The 24,422-nt window shown below is 39.9% G+C and overlaps 2 protein-coding genes and 1 long non-coding RNA gene across 7 annotated transcripts in view; 2 read left to right on the plus strand and 1 right to left on the minus strand.

Moving 5' to 3' along the window:
• Positions 1 to 3,223: 3,223 nt before the first annotated feature.
• LOC139959159 (uncharacterized) lies at positions 3,224 to 4,051 on the minus strand. The gene has a single exon (XM_071956757.1). It carries the CDS (start codon positions 4,049 to 4,051, stop codon positions 3,224 to 3,226), a length of 828 nt encoding a protein of 275 aa, XP_071812858.1.
• Positions 4,052 to 6,366: 2,315 nt separating this feature from the next.
• The window catches only part of LOC139958710 (uncharacterized), a 162,080-nt gene continuing 144,024 nt past the window's right edge, over positions 6,367 to 24,422 (plus strand). For 2 of the 5 annotated variants that reach the window (XM_071955995.1, XM_071956002.1), the window contains exons 1-3: positions 6,367 to 6,458; positions 7,217 to 7,335; positions 7,849 to 8,018. The gene's annotated coding sequence lies outside the window, so the exon portion shown is untranslated. The remainder of the gene's footprint in view (positions 6,459 to 7,216; positions 7,336 to 7,848; positions 8,019 to 24,422) is intronic. The other 3 variants (XM_071955994.1, XM_071955996.1, XM_071956003.1) reach the window with 3 other exon arrangements.
• On the plus strand, positions 8,100 to 17,302 carry LOC139958867 (uncharacterized). The gene is made up of 4 exons (XR_011789893.1): positions 8,100 to 8,777; positions 14,135 to 14,198; positions 14,933 to 15,048; positions 15,598 to 17,302. It is a non-coding gene; the product is annotated as an uncharacterized lncRNA (long non-coding RNA).

Raw genomic sequence — 24,422 nt, forward strand, 5'->3', positions numbered from 1 at the left:
AAAAGAGTGATCGATAAGAAAAACAAAACGTAATATAAAACATATATGTACACAGTTCTTCACCTATATCGCACTGGCCAATGAACCCGCCTACCTGATCGCGTAACGGTCTTTGGCTTGTGGTCAGGCTGTATGAGTCCGGTGGGCGTATCGTCAGAGTGGCGTGTCTTGGTTGAAAGTTCGTCGTTCTCGAAAGAGGGCGTGGGCAAAGTAAGCGGTTCGGTCGGTTCCACAAGTTCATCGTCTTCAGCATACGCGACCTTTAACCTGTCAATCGACACTGTGTCGTGTTTGCAATTGATGTCCAATACAAATGTTTTGTCCCCCCTGGAAATGACACGGAAAGGCCCTCGGTACGGAGGTTGCAGTGGACGTTTCACTGAATCGACTCTAACCCAAACATGTGTGCAGTGCTGAAGATCGTCGGACTGCTGCGCATGTCGTTGATTTGGCCTGGTGTCGGTTCGTTTTAAATCGGCCATCTGACGTTTCAGGCGGTCGACGAAAATTGTAGGATCAAGTTCGTTCACGTCAGGAACAGGAGATACCAGTTGACATGGCACGCGAAGAGTAGTACCGAAAACTAATTCCGCTGCACTGCACCCGAGGTCGGCTTTAAGCGTTGTACGTATGCCTAACAAAACAAGTGGCAAAACCTCGGCCCACTTGGAAGGATCGCGTTGAGCTTTGATGGATGATTTGAGATGCCTATGGAAGCGTTCCACAAGCCCGTTGGATATCGGGTGATACGCAGTCGTACGTATTCGTTTGCTGCCGAGAAGAGCGGTCAGTTGTTTGAACAGAGCAGATTCGAATTGAGCGCCTCTATCCGTCGTTATAGTCGATGGCACACCGAAAGTGGAAATCCATCTGCTGACAAATGCTTCAGCTACAGTCTGGGCAGTGATATCTGGAATACAGATTGCTTCCGGCCAACGAGTGAAACGGTCGATAACGGTGAGGAGGTATTTGTACCCTTTTGACGGTGGGAGTGGGCCCACAATGTCCAAATGAATGTGTTCGAAACGAGCATCGGGGACAGCAAAAGTACCAAGTGGCGTCGTCGTGTGTCGGTGCACTTTGGCGCGTTGGCAGGACTCACAGGATTTAGCCCATGACCTGACGTCTTTGTTTATGTTGGGCCACACGAAACGGTCCGTGATAAGTTTCCGTGTTGCTCTGAATCCAGGATGCGACATGGAGTGAAGTGAATTAAAAATGTCTTTCCGAAACACCTTTGGTATAAACGGTCGAGGTGAACCGGTTGACATATCACACCATATCGTGCCAGGTGATGATGGGAGCGGAATCTCCTGAAAGTTCATGACAGTGGAGTCCTTCAATTCTTGAAGCTGAATGTCATTCTGTTGTTTTGCAGCGATTTGAGCAAAGTCGATCAGGGTAGATGCGGGCAAACCTTGACGGAATGCGTTAACGCCTAAACGAGACAGTGCGTCTGCGACGACATTGTCCTTTCCACTGACGTGGCGAATATCCGCCGTGAACTGGGAAACGAAATCCAGATGCCTTATCTCTCTCGGTGAGTAGCGGTCGGTACTAGTTTTTAAAGCGTATGTTAGTGGTTTGTGGTCGGTGAGAATGAAGAATTGTCGTCCCTCTAGTATATGACGGAAATGACGTATTGCCGAGTATATTGCTAGTAGTTCACGACCAAATGCACTGTATCGCGATTCTGTCTCGCTTAGTTTTCGGGAGAAAAACGAGATTGGATGCCAAACTCCTTCAATATTTTGCTGTAACACGCCTCCTAAGGCTTTATCCGAGGCGTCCACCATTAATGAAAGGGGTTTGGATGAGTCGGGATGCGTAAGGAGAGTTGCGTTGGCGAGCGCTCGTTTGCTCTCCTCGAATGATTCGGATGCTTCGTCATTCCAGTCAATCGGTGCTGACTTTGGCTTCTTTCCGGCTAATAAGTCTGTTAACGGGTGTAAAATACTGGAACATCCCGGGATGAATCTCCTATAAAAGTTGACAAGTCCAAGATATTCTCGAAGTTTGCGTAACGAATTTGGTTTCGGAAATTCGGCTATGGCTTGCACTTTCTCCGGGAGAGGTGATATTCCTTTGGAGCTCAATTTGTGTCCAAGAAATTCAAGTTCTGGAACACCGAACTGACACTTAGTTGGATTGATCACCACTCCGTAATCTGCGAGTCTGGCAAACAGCTGTTTAAGGTGACGGGTATGTTCCTCTGGGCATTTGCTGGCCACGAGTACGTCATCAATGTAAGTGTAGCAAAATGGCAAACCGCGCGTTACCTCGTCCATGAAGCGTTGGAACGTCTGGGCGGCATTGCGGAGTCCAAACGGCATTCGTTTGAATTCGAAGAGGCCGAATGGGGTTGTGATGGCCGTTTTGCAAATATCGGAGTCTTCCACTGGGATTTGATGGTAGGCTCGCACTAGATCAATTTTGGAATAAATTGATGTTCCCGACAGTGAAGTTGAGAAATCGTGAATGTGTGGAATAGGATAGCGGTCTGGAACGGTAACGTTGTTAAGGGCTCGATAATCGCCACATGGCCTCCAATCTCCGTTCTTTTTGGGCACCATGTGTAGAGGGGATGACCAATTGCTGTTAGATTGTCGGACGATCCCAAGTTGCAGCATGTGGTCAAATTCTTGTCGAGCGATAGTTAGCTTGTTGGGCGGTAGACGACGTGTGCGAGAAAAAATGGGTGCTCCGATCGTGTTGATATAGTGCGTAACCGAATGTTTCACCTGTGTTTCTTCAAAAGTTACCCGCAAAATTTCTGGGAATTCCTTTAATAGAGCATGATAAGGTGAATCGTTAGATGTTGTGGCAAACATAGGACAAAGGGACGTTTCTTCGGTTGAGATGCCTTCAATAGTGAGATTGGTTAACCTGTCGATAAGTGTATTATTTCGAATATCGACAAGTAATCCAAAATATCGTAAGAAATCACAACCGAGAATAGCAGTTTCCACGTCGGCGATCACAAAGACCCACGGAAAGTTCCTACGCAAACCAATATCGAGTGTTAGTGACTTGTGCCCGAAAGTGTCTATTTTGGTCCGATTTGCCGCTTGAAGATATGGCCCCTTTCCGCGATTATATAGGTCACAACGTACGGGGGGTACCACACTGACCGCTGCCCCTGTATCAATGAGAAAACGTTTCGTGGTGGTTCTGTCACGAATGTAAAACAGGCGGCTTCGATTTTGGCCAACGCTCGCCACCGTTACACGCTGGCCTGTTCGTTTTCCGGCTTTAAATTGCTTGGATACTTGCATGGCGCTCTACATTTCCTGGCCTTATCACCAAATGATTGATGATACCAACAAATATCACTGTCGACGTTACTGGGATTATTTGACTGGGAACTGAATCTTTGTCGGCTTCGAGATCGGCTTCGACTGCGCTCCCTGACCTCTGACTTTAGTGAAGCAATTTGGGCAGTGAGTTCACGGACTTGTTCACTTAGTTGTTGCACTTCTGATTTTTGTGCCTGGGCCTGGGATGTTTGTATGGCAGCGATGGGAGGATATGCAGGAGTTACTTCCATGATTTTATCAGCTAACTCGGCTACGGTTTCTATCGGTGTGGTGTCGCTCATCGACGCCAGAATTAGTTGGGCGCTCGATGGAAGTCGCTGAACAAAAAGTTGTTTCAAAATGTTCGCATGAAGGGTGTTTGTTCCTAGCAGCTGACGCATTTTGCGCAACAGTTGCGTGGGTTTCCGATCCCCCAATTCTTCAGAAATTAACAACTGGTGGAGCCGTTTTTGCTCCGAAGCCGTTGTTCGCTTAATCAACTCCTCCTTTAGTTTTTGATAGGGTTGTTCGCTTGGCTTACTTATGAGCAAGTCGCGTACTTCCTGGGCTATTTCCGGTTGTAGGGACGATATCACGTAGGAATATTTTGTATCCTCGTTAGTAACTCTCCTCGTTACGAATTGCGCCTCAACCTGTGCGAACCAGATAATTGGGTCATTGGGCCAGTACGGAGGTAATTTAATACTAACTGCGGATAGCGATTGTTGTGTTTCGTGGGAATTTTCTGGATCCATGATGTACAGTATTATATTATTCCAATGCGAAAAACAGTAGTAAAAAATTATGCGATTTTTAGTACATGGGAAGTATTCAAGGCAACCTAGCTGAATCACGTCGGGGTCACCACTTTAGACGCTAGGTATTATTAGGTGGTAAATTATATGAAAGATAAAAGTACGTCACTCACCTCAAACACTACAGTCCTATTTGCGCTAGGTCGCCGTCTCGTACGAATACTACAGACAGGATCCAATTAAAAATCCAACACAAATTCCGCTATCAAAATCCTAATCCATAAAAACAATTCGCCCGGAAGCGGGGCAACACGTATCCGATTTGATATTGAATAAAAGTAGGGAAAAACAATAAAAGTTTTCCGTTTAAGCGTAATTTCGTCGTAAGTATAAGCGTTGTCGATCCGTTGAATATCGTAATCCAAGTCGTAGTCGTTAGTCGTAAAAAGCTCTATACAATCTATCGTTGTGTGAAAGATTTCGCTTATCGTTCGTCGGAATAAAACCATCCATTGTTTTATCGAAACCAATGTCTCTTGACCTAGAATTAGTCATGACATTGATGGAGTGATTATCGATCGTAATTAATCTTATAAAAATGAGGGCGCACTTCCGATTTAAGAAAAGTGAAGTCCTCTACAGAAGTTTCAGCAGTCAAAATTAACAAAATGTCGAAATTTCGGACTGCATTGATTAATCCTTAATTTTTTACCATTTATATTGCAAATAGTCGGGAAAATAAATATTAGATATAATATATATGATATGATTTCTAAATTTCTTACGCAGCTGACACATGTCATCATAGGCCTATACGTGTTTTCCCACACGAAGCGGACATATTATATGGGTTTGATGTGATTTTTACATTTTGACGGTGCTACTTCGCCTACACGTACCATCAGACAATGCAGCCAATTGTGTGTGTGTCCAATTTAGTGTCAAAAGCTCCTCCATGCTCAGTAAACGGCTGGGACAATATAGCTTTAAGTGGAAACATTGAATTGACATAGAATTCACCTTCAAATGTATAATGATATGTTGAATCAAAATACATGGTTGCCATGGAAACCGAGGTACGGCATAGTCACGTGGTTAAAAGTCAATGAATTTATTTAGCTAAATTTTGTGTAAAATTCTCCTTCTAAAAGTCTGTGCCGATTTTCTTCAACCTTGATGGGAAGGTACCCCAGGGTGAACTCTTGTGTTTCGCAAACTCCAGAACCAAAGGTCAAAGTAGCATTACCCTATTTCACACCGACACAAATGAAGTCATAGGCACTGAATAAGACATAAAATGCAAACTGCAAATGAATTATACTGAAAGTTGACAAACAACAAAGTAAAAGATCTCAATGACCTGGATAAGCCCTTCTCCTGCACATATCCGTAGGTTTGGTACCTCCGGTGTTTTTGAAAATTTCTCCCTCCCCCTCCCCCTCCCCCATCACCAGTTGCTTCTTCCACCTATGTCTAAACTGAGAACAATTTAGCGTGGATAGATGAATGATTGACAATGAGTGGTAATCTTCCTTGTGTTGAAAGTTAGTATAAAATGAAAAAAAAGAAGGGAAAATTCACAATAATTTGATCCCTGTAAAGATGTGATTGTTGGCTCCAATTATAGCACGAGTAGCTAGGAAAGTTTGTAATTACGTAATCGAACTGCCACGGTCGTAATCCACCTCAGGCTCTAAGATTAGCCTGTATAGCTTCTTAACAACATTAGGCTCTTTGTGTAAACAATGTGTGGAAATATGTTCATGTCTACAGTGTCATAATCATACAGCGTTCACACAAAGACCCTCATACAAGAAAAATTATGAGGCAGGCGTTGCAGACTAATTGGTAAAAAGAGGTCATTTTATTACGACCATGGCAGGTCGATTACGGTAATATCAAGAAATTTTTCCATGATAGCGTGCTATAGTTGGGGTCTATACAACACCTTTAAAGTATCATTCTGGAGTCAGGACTCCATGTAAAGCCTCTTTTCGCAAAGTAGGGTTCACAATGTTAACTGAGTAAACGGTATTTCAAGATTGGTAGCTAAGAATAAATGCACCCCCTTCTTTCACCATTTTCGCAGGCCAGAATTCATGGTGAACTATTCATGCTATTAGTAAGTTTTGTTTTTCTCAAATGCTAACCGACAGTTTTTCGCATGAAAGTAATTATGTGGTTATACTACTATTTGCAAAACATCGCGAAAAAGAAGCAAAGCATTCAGTTTACGAGGGCACTCCAACAACTTTTTTTAAAACAGCGCCACTGACATCCAAGTACATGTTTGCGTGCGCCGACGCGACGCGTATACCATGCATCAATGCGTGCGTACCCGGCCGTACGTACCCCCGTGTATGCAATGAAGGTGCAACAAAATGATCAGACATTGATGTAGGCTACGGTTAGTACCGCTAGTCAATTGCTTTTGGGTTCAATAATTATATGCGTTACTGTTAGAAACTTATTTTTAAACAAACGCAGAATGAATGGGACCGGATGGCCTAGCTAGACCCCGCCTAACCTTAAATTTATGTTAGATGTAGCTCCTACGAGTCCTAGAGTAGACTAGGCTTGCCGCCTAGACTAGGACCTACGTTTGATTTTAGGCAAGTTAGCCGGAACATCCCAACTTAGTTGTACTGTCATGTAATTTTGTTTTGCTCCATTGTATTGTAATTGTCTTGATTAGTTAATTGTTGTCATTAAATTATGCTACCTTAGGCCCTAACATTAGGTCTTCATTTTTTTTACCCAGGGCCATATATAGGCCTTCCTGAATTTTTAACATGCCTTCGGCCGGGTTACAATAGGCCTACAGTAAGGATGGTGTCCGATATTGTGGAAGGGAATGCACAGAGTGACCCAAAGCTGCCAATATGCTACAATTACTAACAACACTTAGAATTTAGGCATAGTATTAAGTAGTAACACTAACACTGTAACAGTTATATTTATTTGAACCCAGCATTAAGTTCTGGACATAGGCTAGCCCAGGCCTAAGCCTAAACAAAAAACATGTCCAACCTATATAAAACACTAGGCCTAAGTTAGATTTATTATGTTAATCCACTGTTTTATTTGAGGCAATAGATAAATTGACAACAGAAAAGCAAAGTTATGCAAATTATCATTATATTTTTATTTTTATATTAACAACAGGTCACCGAACGATGAAACTTAATGCAATACTTCACGGTCATCATGGCTTTAACCAGCTGCCTATCCAACAATTCCTTGGATGGCCACATGAATTCACCTGCTTCAAACTTTATGAAAAGGTATACATAGTAGCTGATATGATTTTAAGATCAGCGAGTAAGAACTTCCCAAGATACTAAAGGGAAATGACTGGATTCATATGTTTGAAAAATGAAACCATCTTAACTTTTGTGATGCAAAAATCATGGAATTGTTTATTTCTGTTAGCTTGGTAACCTTGGTAGCTCAGATACTTACCAAACTGATTTTGTAAAAACCAAAAAAGTTGTATTGATATACATCTTCCATCGATGTTAAGTTTAATGTTTTGTCAAGTACAAAAATTAATATTATGACTAAAAGAATTTATTGCTTACAGAATTATTAGCCCTTTTAAGGTATGTTAATAAAGCAATGATTCCACTCAAAGAAAGTTGAGTCATGTCATTCTCATTTTAAAGTCCTCTTTACATCTGTATATTAAATTTGCATTATTTAATAAATCAAGTATGGCATTGCATCAATCCTGATCTGTTTCCTGTGCATCTAAAGTTTTGACTGGCTTCCCCGCATTCTTATCCATCTGATTTTAGTACCCGGGGACCACTTGAAACACCATTACAGGCATCCGATGAGAGAACATCTAGGACAACTCCATCTTCATCCCCTCAGATGTCTCACATGAGATTCCATGCAATGCATTTGCTCACTGGGTGCAAGACGTGACCACTCACCATGGTGAGAAATGATAGACACACAAGCAGTGAGTGATTTTAATACATATATATATATATATATATATATATATATATACATATATATATATATATGTATATATATATATATATATATATATATATATACATTGGTATATTTGTTTACTTCAACGCATGATAGCTGGGACTTAGGTTTACCTCGGGGATAGGTTTACCTGACACCAGGTAAACCTAAGTCTAGGGTCTTCTTGTTCAATCAATTTCACTTCCTTTGAGGAATGATTATTTCGAGTTAAGAGAAAACCTCATAAACTTTTCAATTCCGAAGTTACAAAAAAAAAATCGTTCATTTAAAGGGTAAAATTTCCCCTCAAAAGTGGAGGTAATTCCGAAGGGTATATAACAGAATTACGAACATGGTATATATGTTGATCCCAACTTTACACCTCGATTTTGACCAAATGCGGCAATATATAGTTCCGAAACTTAAAGGTTCCTCTAATTACACTGAAATCTTCGTAATTGTACTTTTTCTTCCATTAATTTGGGATATTTAAGAAAATAAGAGTTTCTATTTTAACTGGCAAATTTACACGTAACGAAACAACGCCCCCACACATAAGCAGTTCTTTCTGTGTTCGGTGGCAGGGCAGTCGATCGGATCGTATCGTTGCTATCCCAATAGCCTACATTCAACGTTACTTTATGTGGCCTAGCCATGTAGTCTACAAAGGAAAGTGCCGCAGGTTACCGTAAACGTTTCCCATTTGAAGTTGGCTTTTGGACTTTGGTGCAGTATATGCATTGTAAGTAAATTCCTTAAAAGTGTTCCGGATATATTAATAACATTTAGAGTAAATACCTTCATGCTGAACACAAATAAAGTAAGACCATGGTTAGAGTTAGAGTAGACTAGCCTAGGCCTAACGTTAGCCCTAAATTGGACCTATCAGTATTACTGGCTATGGTAAATCGCAGCTGCCTGCTACTGCCTTTGCTGATACTCGGAATATAAATGTGATACATAAATTAAAGTATATACTTGTAACAGACTGGTCAACCTACACATTTTGCAGCCTGGTGATCTTCCAGATCTTTTAAAGTAAAGGCTTAATAATTGACGCACCTCCAAATATTACTAGGCCTAGGCCCTACTAGTACTAGGCTACTATTACTATATACTAGCCTACTACTACTGTAGCTAGTACTAGCAACTATACAGCAGGCAACCATAACTTTTTGCAGCCAAGCAGAGTTAAATATTTCATGAGTTTGAATCCATTTCAGGTATTTGCTGATCAAATTGTTTCTGTGCATGTTTTGGGGCATTTGGAAATCTTACTCCCTAAAAATAACCAAAATTACCTCAATATAATACCACTAATCTCTGGGACCTGACCTTTCTGAAGTTAGAGGCTCAGAGCATAGCAAACAGCATCCAAAGATAATGGATGTTTACTTAGGCCTTCACTACAGTAAGCTCATCGACAGATGTGTCAATTTAGGAGTATGAAATGACTTGCATTCGTGCGATGCAATTTTGAACCATTTTACGAAATATAAATCTTTGGGTATGTCTCAATCTCTCTGACATAAAATAAGGCAGTCAGAAAGTCACAACTCCACAAAAACAGATACACAAGCAAACGGAACACTACAGTAAAAGAAAGGGCCTGACAGATTCCATAAACGAGTTACAAAAGTAAAAAATGTGAAAACGTTTGCCGTCTCAGTACAATATTCATCCCCACAATATTCTCTATATGTGTTAGTGTGCATCACTAAGCCCTGTGCGTACAGTAGTAGTGGTGTGTCATTGGTTCTGATTCAGAGAACTAAGTCACACAGGGCCTCAGTGTAGCAGTGTACAACAATTTTTTGTACTGTAACATGAGTTTTTTCCCCCTGCACCTATGGGATGAATCATGGCTGAAGGTAAACAATTGAGTATTCATTTTAGAATAACAACGCAATCATGGCTAAGTAATTTAGGCATTTTGATATTAACGTTATGATGTGGGTAGTGTTAATAGTGCTGAAGTAATAGCTTGATCAAAAGTATTCCTCAAAGTCCCACAATGCCTTTACAGGGTGACCTACTGTACAGTCACTTGAGCACTTAGGAGTTTTTGCAAAAAGAGCAAATTCCTTGTCCAAAATTGCTAGGTTTGATCCAGTTTTACGGAGTCCCATAACAAAAGAACACAGTCTGTGATATATCAATGGAAAAGTGTAAAGATTCAATGTAACATATTTGAAAGGATTAGAGTATGTTGAAAAACCACCAGCTATGCATTTTAAGGAAATAAACAGTACCTCATTGAACCTTGCATTGTGTTCACACTAATGAGTTATGAAATTGTTATCAGTGTCTTCATCATTAAAAGCTATTAATTAGGTTGATCAATGGTCTCACATATTAGTGCAATCACAGAGGTTAAATTTCAATCAGGTTATAATGCCAAGGGAATCCAGACCTACTTCATAGAAAAAAATTAAAAAAAATTCATGGCTCCTATAAAAATCATTCATGATAAAAACCAGCATACTGTACATACAGTATGTGCAACTAAAGTAGTTTCATATTGGGTATCATGTCCAAATAAAAGCTCTTGATTGTATTCAGTTTTCATACTTTTAAAAATGACCATCTGTGTGCAGTAATTTGGTGTTAGTAAGTAACATGAAAACGCACAAGACTAATGTTCAACAGGCACTAGATAGTTCTCATGTCCATAGCACAAACCAGGGAGTTGTTCCATTACAACTCCCAGCACGAACAGGCTATTATGATCAGAGTTGTTATGGAACAAATAAAACTCCCTTGTATGATGTTAGAACTGTACTGTGTGACAAAACACTTATATGCATACATGTGGTAACATGTTGCTATGATCCGATACTACCTGGTTGGGTGTATAAATAGATCACCATTATGCAAACTTCACATGGTTTCCATTATGTAATAAGTTTCATTTTATGAATTTGTCAATCTGACATGTACGCTACTGTATATGTGTAGGCTGCATGTACAACTTATTGTATCTTAATAATATACAGCAAAAAACTATTGAGAACTGTGATAAACAACATTTTCAAAGTGACAGTTGGGGATCTAAAAAGACCACTGAAAGCCTTCTGTAGCGATATAACATGATACTAAACATTATATATCTCTGCAAGCTAGTGTACCCTGCTTTGAGACGCATGGTTTAAATAAGGTTTTCACAAGTTTGCCCTGTTGACCCAACCACTGGCCTAGACATACCAATAAATAGATCTATCCATGCTTCAAATTGAGTTTTCACAATTTGACCATTTTTACCTAAATTACCTTTGACCTTCACCAAAAACAATAGGCTTCTTGTACTTGTGATGCATCTATACATACATACTGTACCAACTATGAGATCTGTCCAATAAAGCTTACTGTCATGAGAAACTGTGTTTACAAGCTAGGATCACAAACACAGTACTCCTACCAATGCACACGCACACATATGCCATCGTGAGTGGAAAGTTTCAACATCATTGAAACCAAACATTAAAAATGAACTCGGTCATAATGCCAAAGTCTGTGTACACGAGTAGTCCTGAGCTTAAACCCCAAATGATACGTTGAGGGACTAAATGTACCGGTATACATAGTCTAGGGTGCATGCAATTTTTTAGTAAATGAACTGCATGCAGGATGAGGCATTGAACCATGCATGAATACTCAGTCAATCTCTTGAAGTGATTGCATGCTAAATTCCTGGGTACAACTTACATACCAAATAATAGATCAATATGTGTATAGCCTAGTGTATAGCCTAGTGTATAGCCTAGTGGTTAACGCCGGCGTCTCCCAGTCATGAGATCCCCGGTTCGATTCCCCGCCGACAGCAATGTGTGTCGTCTGGCAAGGGTGTTGTTCAATAACAATTTCCTGACATGGACGTTAAATGAATGTGTGCCGAGAGATTGGCTTCGGTCAGCTTGCGAGTCTATAAGCCTCCATGGCTTCTTTCGCGAGTTCCTGCTTGCGGGAAGATCACATATACATACATACATACATACAATATTCAAACTTAGTAGTGTGGCATTTTTCTCAATTGTTGCATATGCGGTTTCCATGAAAAAAGTGATAGCTAAATTAACTGAACTGACATGAATATTGGACAACATGTACACTAAGTATTGACATCAAATAGGGAACTGCACTGTCAAGACTTCCACTTGCAATTTATGAAACAATTATCTGGACTTATTTATGTTCATTCTCTTGTCAGAAAAGATGGCTCAAATTTGAGGACTAGATGAGGACTAGATTTATATGTCATTGCTTGGAGCCAGGTACGGTGCATTCTATGAGTTTGAATTTTTCTTTTTAGTTTCTGGACAGGTATATGACATGCAGCATACAAATTAAAATTTGTTAATGAATTTTCTTCCTTTACAGCATCATAAAATTCATTATTAATAATCCATTTATACAAATTCTTATGTTGCTGTATTTGAGAATAATTTTCGTTAGTAAAACAAAGATTTTAATCATATTCATTGCATTAACTATTATTCATGTAACTCCCTTACTTCACTGTATCAAATAAAACCAGGAAGAGCTTGCTGTCACTTATCTGGTCCGAAAAAATTATAGCATGAGGTAAATTTCCTCCTGGGTGCATAATTATCATAACAGTTCAAGAATTTTTACCAAAGGTGATCTTTGGTATCTGGAGTCGGCTCGGACTTGAGGGGTCTTGTATTTGGCTCAGACAAGATGGACTCGGACTTGGATCGGGCTCTGGGTAATTGGACTCGACTACAGCTCTGCCATAAATATAAAGATATAATGGATTGTTAATAATTTATGATATGATGTTGTGAAGGTAGACACTTAGAGAGTACTCCTAAATGTAATGGATAGCATTAAACTCTTCGTTTCACTAACAAAAGGATTCTCAAATACAGTACTAGCAACATTACAACTAGAATAGTTGATTACCAATACGCTGCAGTGAAGTAAAGGAGTTTAATAAAGAGCATCCCTCAATGTAATGACTAGGATGAAACTCTTAGTTTCACTAACAAAAGTATACCACATGCAGTACCAACATGGGGGGGGGGGATGCCCATTACATTGAGGGTCCACTAGACTTAAGGTTTGCTAGACCCAACATCCCCGTTGTGGGAAGCATTATTGAGCATCTAGTTAGCATTAATTGGGTAACTGAAGTATTAAAAGACCTTGGTGTCTCCCCTCCCAGCAGTATAACAACTGGAATAATGGATTGGTGAAACAATGTTTTATTTGATACAGTGAAGTAAGGGAGTTACATGAATAATAGTTAATGCAATGAATATGATTAAAATCTTTGTTTTACTAACGAAAATTATTCTCAAATACAGCAACATAAGAATTTGTATAAATGGATTATTAATAATGAATTTTATGATGCTGTAAAGGAAGAAAATTCATTAACAAATTTTAATTTGTATGCTGCATGTCATATACCTGTCCAGAAACTAAAAAGAAAAATTCAAACTCATAGAATGCACCGTACCTGGCTCCAAGCAATGACATATAAATCTAGTCCTCATCTAGTCCTCAAATTTGAGCCATCTTTTCTGACAAGAGAATGAACATAAATAAGTCCAGATAATTGTTTCATAAATTGCAAGTGGAAGTCTTGACAGTGCAGTTCCCTATTTGATGTATAGCCTAGTGTATAGCCTAGTGGTTAACGCCGGCGTCTCCCAGTCATGAGATCCCCGGTTCGATTCCCCGCCGACAGCAATGTGTGTCGTCTGGCAAGGGTGTTGTTCAATAACAATTTCCTGACATGGACGTTAAATGAATGTGTGCCGAGAGATTGGCTTCGGTCAGCTTGCGAGTCTATAAGCCTCCATGGCTTCTTTCGCGAGTTCCTGCTTGCGGGAAGATCACATATACATACATACATACATACAATATTCAAACTTAGTAGTGTGGCATTTTTCTCAATTGTTGCATATGCGGTTTCCATGAAAAAAGTGATAGCTAAATTAACTGAACTGACATGAATATTGGACAACATGTACACTAAGTATTGACATCAAATAGGGAACTGCACTGTCAAGACTTCCACTTGCAATTTATGAAACAATTATCTGGACTTATTTATGTTCATTCTCTTGTCAGAAAAGATGGCTCAAATTTGAGGACTAGATGAGGACTAGATTTATATGTCATTGCTTGGAGCCAGGTACGGTGCATTCTATGAGTTTGAATTTTTCTTTTTAGTTTCTGGACAGGTATATGACATGCAGCATACAAATTAAAATTTGTTAATGAATTTTCTTCCTTTACAGCATCATAAAATTCATTATTAATAATCCATTTATACAAATTCTTATGTTGCTGTATTTGAGAATAATTTTCGTTAGTAAAACAAAGATTTTAATCATATTCATTGCATTAACTATTATTCATGTAACTCCCTTACTTCACTGTATCAAATAAAACATTGTTTCACCAATCCATTATTCCAGTTGTTATACTGCTGGGAGGGGAGACACCAAGGTCTTTTAATACTTCAGTTACCCAATTAATGCTAACTAGATGCTCAATAATGCTTCCCACAACGGGGATGTTGGGTCTAGCAAACCTTAAGTCTAGTGGACCCTCAATGTAATGGGCATCCCCCCCCCCCATGTTGGTACTGCATGTGGTATACTTTTGTTAGTGAAACTAAGAGTTTCATCCTAGTCATTACATTGAGGGATGCTCTTTATTAAACTCCTTTACTTCACTGCAGCGTATTGGTAATCAACTATTCTAGTTGTAATGTTGCTAGTACTGTATTTGAGAATCCTTTTGTTAGTGAAACGAAGAGTTTAATGCTATCCATTACATTTAGGAGTACTCTCTAAGTGTCTACCTTCACAACATCATATCATAAATTATTAACAATCCATTATATCTTTATATTTATGGCAGAGCTGTAGTCGAGTCCAATTACCCAGAGCCCGATCCAAGTCCGAGTCCATCTTGTCTGAGCCAAATACAAGACCCCTCAAGTCCGAGCCGACTCCAGATACCAAAGATCACCTTTGGTAAAAATTCTTGAACTGTTATGATAATTATGCACCCAGGAGGAAATTTACCTCATGCTATAATTTTTTCGGACCAGATAAGTGACAGCAAGCTCTTCCTGGTTCATAAATGTTATAAAACTACTGGGAGGGGAGACACCAAGGTCCTTCAATACTTCAGTTACCCAATAAATGCTAACTAGACGCTCAATAATGCTTCCCACAATGGGGGTGTTGGGTCTAGCAAGTCTAGTGGACCCTCAATATAATGGGCATCCCTCTTGTTGGTACTGCATGTGGTATCCTTTTGTTAGTGAAACTAAGAGTTTTATCCTAGTCATTACATTGAGGGATGCTCTTTATTAAACTCCCTTTCTTCACTGCATCGTATTGGTGATCCATTATTTTAGCTGTAATGTTGCTAGTACTGTATTTGAGAATCCTTTTGTTAGTGAAACGAAGAGTTTAATGCTATCCATTACATTTAGGAGTTAACTTTCTAAGTCTCTACCTTCTCAACATCATATAATAAATTATTAACAATCCATTATCTTTTTATATTTATGGCAGAGCTGTAGTCGAGTCCAATTAGCCAGAGTCTGAGCCAAGTCCGACCCCACATGGTATGAGCCAAATCCAAGACCTTTCAAGTCCGAGCCGACTCCAGATATTCAAATATGATCACCTTTGGTAAAAATTCTTGAACTGTTATGATAATTATGCACCCAGGAGGAAATTTACCTCATGCTATAATTTTTTTCGGACCAGATAAGTGGCAGCAAGCTTTTCCTGGTTCATAAATGTTCAGCCCGGGCGCTCAACTTTCAAACCATGCAGGGAGAGGCAAAATCATATTCAAACCACGACCACCGCCAGGTTAGAACGTGCTTGTGAGAACCCTGCTCTACTAAAAGTGAAATTCTAGTTACATTTAGGATTGCTCATTAAGATTTTCAAATCATCATCATTGTCATGGTTGCTACTTTTTCTGATGTCATCATCATTTGTGAATTATTGTGATTGTTGCCATGTTACATTTGCCAGTATCAATTTTGCTTATTGTTCTCTCAAAATTGCAGAGTAGAAGGAAGAAATGTTAGCTAATAGTTATTATACCATATGTTCTTGGTCTCTAAATTGTTTACGCTGAGGTCAGTATGAACAGAAGTGTTTATAATAGTTTTCCTTTCTGTTAAAGTATTTTCTGAATCATTTCATTAATTTTATATTTATACTGGAATTTTCAGTAGGTGTTGGCCTCATTGAGGGTCAAGGCTACTCAAGGTCAATAGAGTAACATAGAGCATCTAACTCAACAAGGAAAAGTTGGTAGTCATATGTAGTGCATATAGGTTTCTGACATTGAGTACTATTCTATAAACAGTATAGCAGAAGCCCATGTGAGATAACTAGATATCTGAATCTGAAAGCCATGTTAACATGATAGTTCAATGTTGGAATGATGAATGGAAGTTTGTATGCAGGTGTATCATGTGCTGAGCTCTTAGCCAAGTCAAAGGTTATTTGAGGCCAATATAGGTAAAATCTGAAAACCTTCATGATCCCATACTATCTAGTATCTGACTAGTAGCTGCTTTAATAGCTGAATCTTAGGGCAATTAATATATTTATCAGAACAAGTAATGTACCTCAAAAGACTTCTTAAGCTCTTTTGAGCCCCATTCAATATTTCAGTGTATTAACTTCATCATTCTTTTAACAAATTTACTCCAAATTGCTAGTTTCATGTTCTGGCAATGAACCTTTGTCATATCATGTTGCATGAGTGCTTTAACTGGTTTACAAGCTTGCAAAATTCTTAAAAGGAGGATAGGGTGTTGGGATAAATAGTTCAAAATAATATTAACAAAATTGTACCATATTTTGCTTTTCTTTTTTCCCATATGTTGCCACTGCTTGAATAAGACTAGTTGATAGGACTTTTTGTGAGCTCCACCTTTGACAACAAGGTACAGTAGACTTCAACTGCATCTTGTTGGCAACATCCTAGGAAAGTTTCAATAAACACAGATGTTTCTGTAAATGAGGAATCTGATGAACATTCCAATACTGCAAGTCTTTATTGGAGATTTCAGCAGGAGGCAATAACCAATTCTGCTATCGTTACATACTGTAGGTCCTTTATAAAATGCCACTTAAAGAACTGTATTACTTCCTTGGAAGGTGAATTTTATTGTCAAATACAACATCTGTCAAATATTTAGTTTCCCAACCTGTCCAACACCTCCCCCCCACCCCTCCATTTATCCCAAGTAGTTTACAGAAACTGGGACAGAACATTTTTTGTGGGAAGCAAGGTTAAATAATGTTGTTTGAGGTATTGAGCATTTATCAATATGTCCCTTTCGAAACTAGATAGGAGGAAGTAGCAAACAATGCAAGGAAAACATGAAGTTCAAGTGGATGCTTTAATTGCTTTTACCCAAAACATTGCTATATTCATTGATAAATATAATCCACTTCAAATTCAGTACCGTTATACAACATGCAAAAGAGTTATGATATTGATGTACTTTCTGAATTTAGACCATTGCAGGTGAACATCTTAACATTGGTTTTTAATTTGACTGTATGTAGAAAACAAATGAACCTCAGATACAATGTCGTGCAAATGCATATTACTGCTAGGAGCTGTTTAACAAACAGTGAAAGAAAAATTTATTACTTGACTGTCAAAAGATTCGCAGAACTCCACTCCTTCAACAATATTTACAGTGGTGCAGACTTCAAAGCAGTGCAAGGGCAACAACTGTCTATCTCTTTAACAAATTTCCAAGTGCTTTCATTTCTAGCATTTGCATATGTTCAAAAGAAAAATGACAAATTAAAAGATGTGGTCTTTTCAACATGTTACCACATCTCCCCCCCCCCTCTCTCCCCCATCAAAAAAGTATTGCATGTACAGCAGTAACCCTTTTTGTACATGTGCAATATATGGGGCAGAGCCCAGGGGCGTAGCGAAGGGGTTTTTGTTGGGGGGTGTGGAGAATTTGATTTGCCGACGAATCTGGAGGTGGTGACTGAAATGGGCGAAGGGGTCTAAGGGGAGGGGGTGTCCCCCTACCCTTTGGCAATTTTTTAGTTTTGAAACGTCCTTAGATGCAATCTGGTGCATATTTTAAGTCAAATTTGATATGCCGACGGATCTGGAAGTGGCGACTGAAATGGGGGAGGGGTCTAAGGGGAGGGGGATCCCCCTCCCCTTTGGCAATTTTTTAGTTTTGAAACGTCCTTAGATGCAATCTGGTGCATATTTTAAGTCAAATTTGATATGCCTACATATCTGGAGGTGGTGACTGAAATGGGGGAGGGGTCTAAGGGGAGGGGGTGCCCCCCTCCCCTTTGGAAAATTTTTAGTTTTGAAACGTCCTTAGATGCAATCTGGTGCATATTTTAAGTCAAATTTGGCATGGAAGAAGCTCCCGTTCTCCTTTTCTCTATTCAGCTTTCCTTCTTTCTTCCCCTTCCGCTCTCTTCACCTTTTCTCATTTTGCCGACAGACCCAAAATTTGCCGACAGCGACCAAATTATTGGGGGGTGTGACACCCCCCCACACCCCCCGCTCGCTACGCCCCTGGCAGAGCCTTATTCATGACTTGACCAAGCCCTTTATCCATTTGAATAGCACAAGTTATGTCAGTGGTATTCACATCAATGCCTCATTGAAAATGTGCCTCATGTTGAATTTTCTAGCAGATAGCATGAATGTGAATGAGCTGTAGTTGTTGAAGTTGCTTTGTTTATATATTTCTGAAAGTAACATGAAATTTCATATTGATTTTTAATGAAAATATTTGCATTTATCAGTAATAAACAGAAAGAAGACATAATGATTTCTGCTAAAGTGTCTTATCTCTGCCTCTTATGTTACAAATGTGTTCATTGGTTGGTCCTTGTACTTCGAACATATTGCTCCCTAACTCAGCAAACCCATATTCGATCTGAAGATGCTAATTCAGACAGCTTACTGTTCTAGCAAGTTCTCGACCAACTATATTGATGAATTTGCATCTGGATGAATTTGCACTGGATGAATTTGAATCATGCCAACTATGTAAGGAGCCATTTCTTTAAACCTTGTTAAACCTTATCATTCATTGGTCTGCATGGTATCGAATCTCCATGATGACCACTCATGAACGACCCTTCGACCGCGGACCGGCAGTAGGCTATAGTTGCTGAAAAACCTGACGTGACATAGCGCATAGGCCGAGATATGTCATGATATTTCAAAGCAACTTACCAGATTGTCTTTTTTCTTCTATTTCTCTAAACTATTTGATGACCATATCAAGACATGGGGATCTCAAAATAAAGGATGCTGTGAAACTTTAGAGCAGCTTACGAGGCCTGGGAAGTGCTATTTCCAACGATCTAGGAGGTCTTTATAGCTGAAAATTTCCCGTATGCTGAGCGCCAACCCATATGGTGGCACTCCACTCAGGTAGTAACAAGACGCCCTCCCAGGAATTGTTCAAGCCCCCCCCCAAGCGCCCACCCCCTCCACTGGAACAATCCTGGCTACGTCACTGCATGTACCACAGGTTTATCTGATATCAAAGTGAAAGCGGCTTTCCACAAGAATAAAGAAAGCATATCTACATTTTTGTGTAACACCTACACAACTCAATCCCCACGCAAACAAGACTACCTACGTATAGTTTTCATTGAGGATTCCAATAATTCCTGCAATTTCCTACCAATAACATATGGAAAGTCACTCCTGTTATCGTGGCGGAGCTAGGGGTATTGGTAAGAGGGGGTGAGAATGGTCTGTATGGGCGCTTTCGACTTTATCTAAGCGGAGCGCCACCACAGGTTGGCGCAGAGCGTACAGAAATCTTTTGAGTAAAGATGCTCCCTATATGGCCGGAAATGACCCTTTCCGGGCCTTGCTAATTTGCAGATAAACGAAGATTAAATAGGTGTCATCGCCAACAAAATGTGACAAATGTCAATAGGTAGATGAGAGCGCCATAAAAAAGTCAATACTCGCGAATAAGTAAAAGAAGTGATCAATAGCTGAAAAGGGCGCCAGCAGTCCATATTAGTCCGTTGAGGGGGGGGGGGGGCATCCGCCCCCTGACTGTATTGACGCTCCGCCACTGTTGGGAGCTCAGTGTAGGAAGAGAAGGGGGGAGAGGGAGGGTATTTTTTAACGGTTTGGGTGAGCGTCTGCAATGATTCGTAATGACATGTTATCACAAGCGTTCAACATGCTCAAATAAAAAGAATGAATGAGGAGGAATTCATATCACTTTTCAATCATTTTTTGAAACAAATTGAGCGAATTGATCGCTAGTAATCTTGAAATTGGTTTTATCACGGTCATTGTCATGTTTCTCATATGTACCTTTCTCATATAAAAGAATTCTGTACGTAATGTTATCAGAAATACTTTTAAAATGACACCAAAGAGATTAAAAATTCTTTTCGAATTTGTTAATAATATTGTCTTTTAAGAGACACCGTAGACACGTTGCTCGGTTGGGTTTACTGCGATAGTGGCAAATGGAGACCAATATCCGCACTTAGTGGACCTAATGTTATAGTCGTGCATTGACCTTGAACAGAGGGGCCTACCGTGAAAACGTACGGAAAATTTATCCTTTTATATCTCAGCGAGACAATTCCACTGGATACAATAATACGACTCAAAAGTCCTTAGATGTGGTTATCATAACAATCACAATAAAAGATATGTATGAAAAGCAGAACAAAGATATGATGGAAACTCAAATGTGGACCAAAAAACGATGTCCCTACGGATGCCGTTTAGTGACATTTACATAATTTGTGTGTAGTAGGTTCCGTAGCTCTTTTGTGGAAAAACTTTGTGATATGCTTAAAGTTGGTAGTTCATCCATGCTTTAGATTAATGAGAGACATAGATCATCACGTTTTATGAGGAGGGAGGCTATTTTTAAAAATCTGGGTAATAGGTACTGTAACTCTTTTCTTGGAGAAAGCTTGGAATAGGCGGATAAGGAAGAAAGTTTCGAGTTCCTTCCACGCATTAGATAAATGAGGGACCTAGTTCATCACGCTTTGCGAGGATATCTCATATATTAGGTGTAAGAGAAGCGGTGATTGTAAGGAGGGGAAGGGGAGAATGGGGGGGGGGTAAATGATGTTACCAGGGGACCTAATAATTTGTCCTAAATGAGATTTAAAAAATTCATTAATGTAAGTAAATTTTATTACTGCCTGCTCTCGCTGATTTCTTTTAACCCTATAGAGCGGAGTGTGTGAGGTGAAGAAGGGTAGGGCAGGATGGGGGAGGGATGATAAATGACGATGTAACCAGGGGGCTAATAATTCGTTCAATAAGAGATTTGAAAATATATATATATATGCAAGTTAATATCATTACTGCCTGCTCCCATTGATTTCTTTCAAACCTAAGTTACGCTTAATTATCGGAAGACTATACGCCGATAATACAATTCTTTAACAAGGAGATGCTTCTAATTTATTAAAATGTGTAACTTTCACTAATCTATTTGGAAAAAATATGCTTTTAAGTTGAAAGAGTCAGTAAGGATCAATTAAGTAGAACAAGGATCGTTGCGTGCTGCGTGTAACGATGAAGTTTCCTACATTGGGATGGAAGAGTATTAGGGAGTGTAAGATTGAGTGGGAAGTTAAATGACGGTGTAACTGAGAAATTAAAAAAAATCTTAGTGATAAAATCATTATTGCTTGCTCTTTGCTGATTTAACATTAGAATAAGTGTCTCTAATCATTAGATATTCCTTTAACATACGAGGTTCGGTTGGGGAAGGGGGGGGGGGGGGGTACTAGACGGATTGACGGGGAAGAAGATTGGGAGCCAGTGGCGGAGCTAGGGATATTGGTCAGAGGGGCGAGAAAGGTCTGAACGGGCGCTTTCGACTTTATCTAAGCGGAGCGCCACCACAGGTTGGCGCAGAGCGTACAGAAATGTTTTGAGTAAAGATACTCCCTATATCGCCGGAAATGACCCTTTAGGTATAGGTGTCATCGCCAACAAAATGTGACAAATGTCAATAGGTAGATGAGAGCGCAATAAAAAAGTAAATAATCGCGAATAAGTAAAAAGTGTTGAATAGCTGAAAAGGGCGCCAGCTTCCCATTTGAGTCCGCCCCCCCCCCCCCGCCTGACTGTATGGACGCTCCGCCACTGCCTGTTATGACATTAGAAACAAATACTGATATGAGATGAGTGTGGTATATACCTACTGGCGACTGATAACAGTATTATAGTGCATGTTCTAGCCTTTTGACATCGTATGAATCTAGCAGACAACGTACAGGTACCGTCTGGTACCATTATCCGTTTTGAGTGATATTTAGGGGTTCTAGGACAAAATCCCCCGGACAAAATCCCCCCAGACAATATCCCACTGACCCATACAAAGCCTGCCTGCAACAACCAGCGATGGCCCAGGTGTGACAGTCAAGGCATGGGACATTGCACTGGTTAGGGTACCGTTCAGGGGATTGGTCAGGGTACTAGTGAGGGTACTGGCGAGTGTAACTGTGAGGGCTCCTGTTAGGGTACCTGTGAGGGTACCGGTCAAGGTACTGGTCATGTGACTGGTCAGGGTACCGGTCATCATACTGGTCACTCTACCAGTCAGGGTTCCACTCAGTGTACTGGTTAGGGTACTGGTCAGGATACTGGTCAGGGGACTGGTCCGGAGTTCATTGAGGGTAATTGCAAGGCTACCTGTTAGTGTGGCCATGGGATATAGCTCCATGTTGTGGCATTTAAGGGACCGGTCAAGGTACTGGTCAAATTACTGTTTATTGTACCAGTACTAGTAAGGGTACGTGTCAGAGTATGTGTCAGGGTGCCTTTCAGGATACCAGTTGGGATACCGGTCGAGGTACCGGCCGGGGTACAGGTCAGGGAGGAGCACCGGTGGGGGTAACTGTCAGGCTCACTTTTAAGGTACCGGTCGGGGTATGGTCGGAGTACTGGTCCGGGAACCACTGAGAGTACCAATGGAAATACTGGTGAGGGTACCGGATGACGGTACTGGATGACGATACCGGGGACCGGGATGACGCATTTTTGTAAAGAATTGATGGGATTTTTTTATAGCTTGGGGAGATTTTGGCTTGGGTGGATTTTGTCCTAGGGGGATTTTGTCCAGGGGGATTTTGGCTCTGGGGGATTTTGTCCTAGGGGGACTTTGTCTGGGGGATTTTGTCCTGTCACCCTATTTAGGTATTAGTATTGGACCAAAAACAGTATTAATGTCGGCACAAAACAAACGTTAAAGAAAGCTCAAATGTTGTTTGTCCATCTCTAACATCCCTGGTGGAACCATGGAAATATTTGAAAATTGTCAGCACTGTGGCAAGTCCCCAGACATTTTGATATGTTACCATTATAGTTAACAAATTGGGTAAGCCTGTTCAGGGAATGATGATAAGCAGCCCCTCCACTTTTATGTTTTTGACAAAATACTATACACTCAAAGCCAGATTTTTAAAGCAAAAAAATTATGGCTCAGGAACTAATGGTATACTGGCAGTTTTGAACTAAAATCGACAGTGAATATTACATGAATTTCATCAGAACATAATTTAAGTAATGTATAAATGCATGCGCAGTTGCAACTGTTCACTGTATGTGTATTTTTTTTCACTCCTCAGAGGAATACTGCTACAAACAGTCAAACAACAAACAATTTTCAATTGATCAGGAATACAACAGAAAGTGTCCCTTTCTGTACACTACTGTACAGTATACTGTGTTGCTGACTCAAAACATAAACAGAGATAGAGGCAGTGAATGTGATTGCTTAAAATTCATCAAAAATTGTTGACGATTTGCTTTTTTAAACTTCTACCCAGAAATCTGGCTTATTACCAGACACATACAGTAGTGGAGATTAGCATGATATTAAAAGACGAGACACAATAAAAATTGTACAATCATATTCAAGCAGTTGATTGTAATTTCAATCCCAGTTTATATTTTCCACAAGATTTATTTCACATAAACCAGGATACTTGCACTATTACATGACCTCAATTTACTGACCTCTCTCATACATGAGAAACATTTTGGGAACTAACTTATACCTCAAGTATTTATCTAGACTTACCAGTATAGGCTGTATCTAATACCGTAACCAATGCAAATTACCACAATATCATGGAGTTTCCATGCTTGGAGGGACAAAATTACACACAATACCCCTGGATTGCACAATTTCATACCTATAGTTACAAATGTTGTGGTTTTACAGTATGTTTCATTGGGCTGCACTAGGTTTCCATGACATTGGTGCTAGTTGCATGTGCCTTTGCTGTATTCACTCCCCTCAATTTTGAGGGGAAATAATTTAATTTTGTTTAAAGAATAAACTGGTTCTTGG

This window comes from Apostichopus japonicus, chromosome 18 (assembly GCF_037975245.1).
Source record: "Apostichopus japonicus isolate 1M-3 chromosome 18, ASM3797524v1, whole genome shotgun sequence".
Lineage (NCBI taxonomy): Eukaryota > Metazoa > Echinodermata > Holothuroidea > Aspidochirotida > Stichopodidae > Apostichopus > Apostichopus japonicus.

Bases quoted from the DNA above. Each gene is read 5' to 3' on its own strand.
- LOC139959159 (XM_071956757.1), bottom strand. From the start codon at position 4,051: ATGGATCCAGAAAATTCCCACGAAACACAACAATCGCTATCCGCAGTT.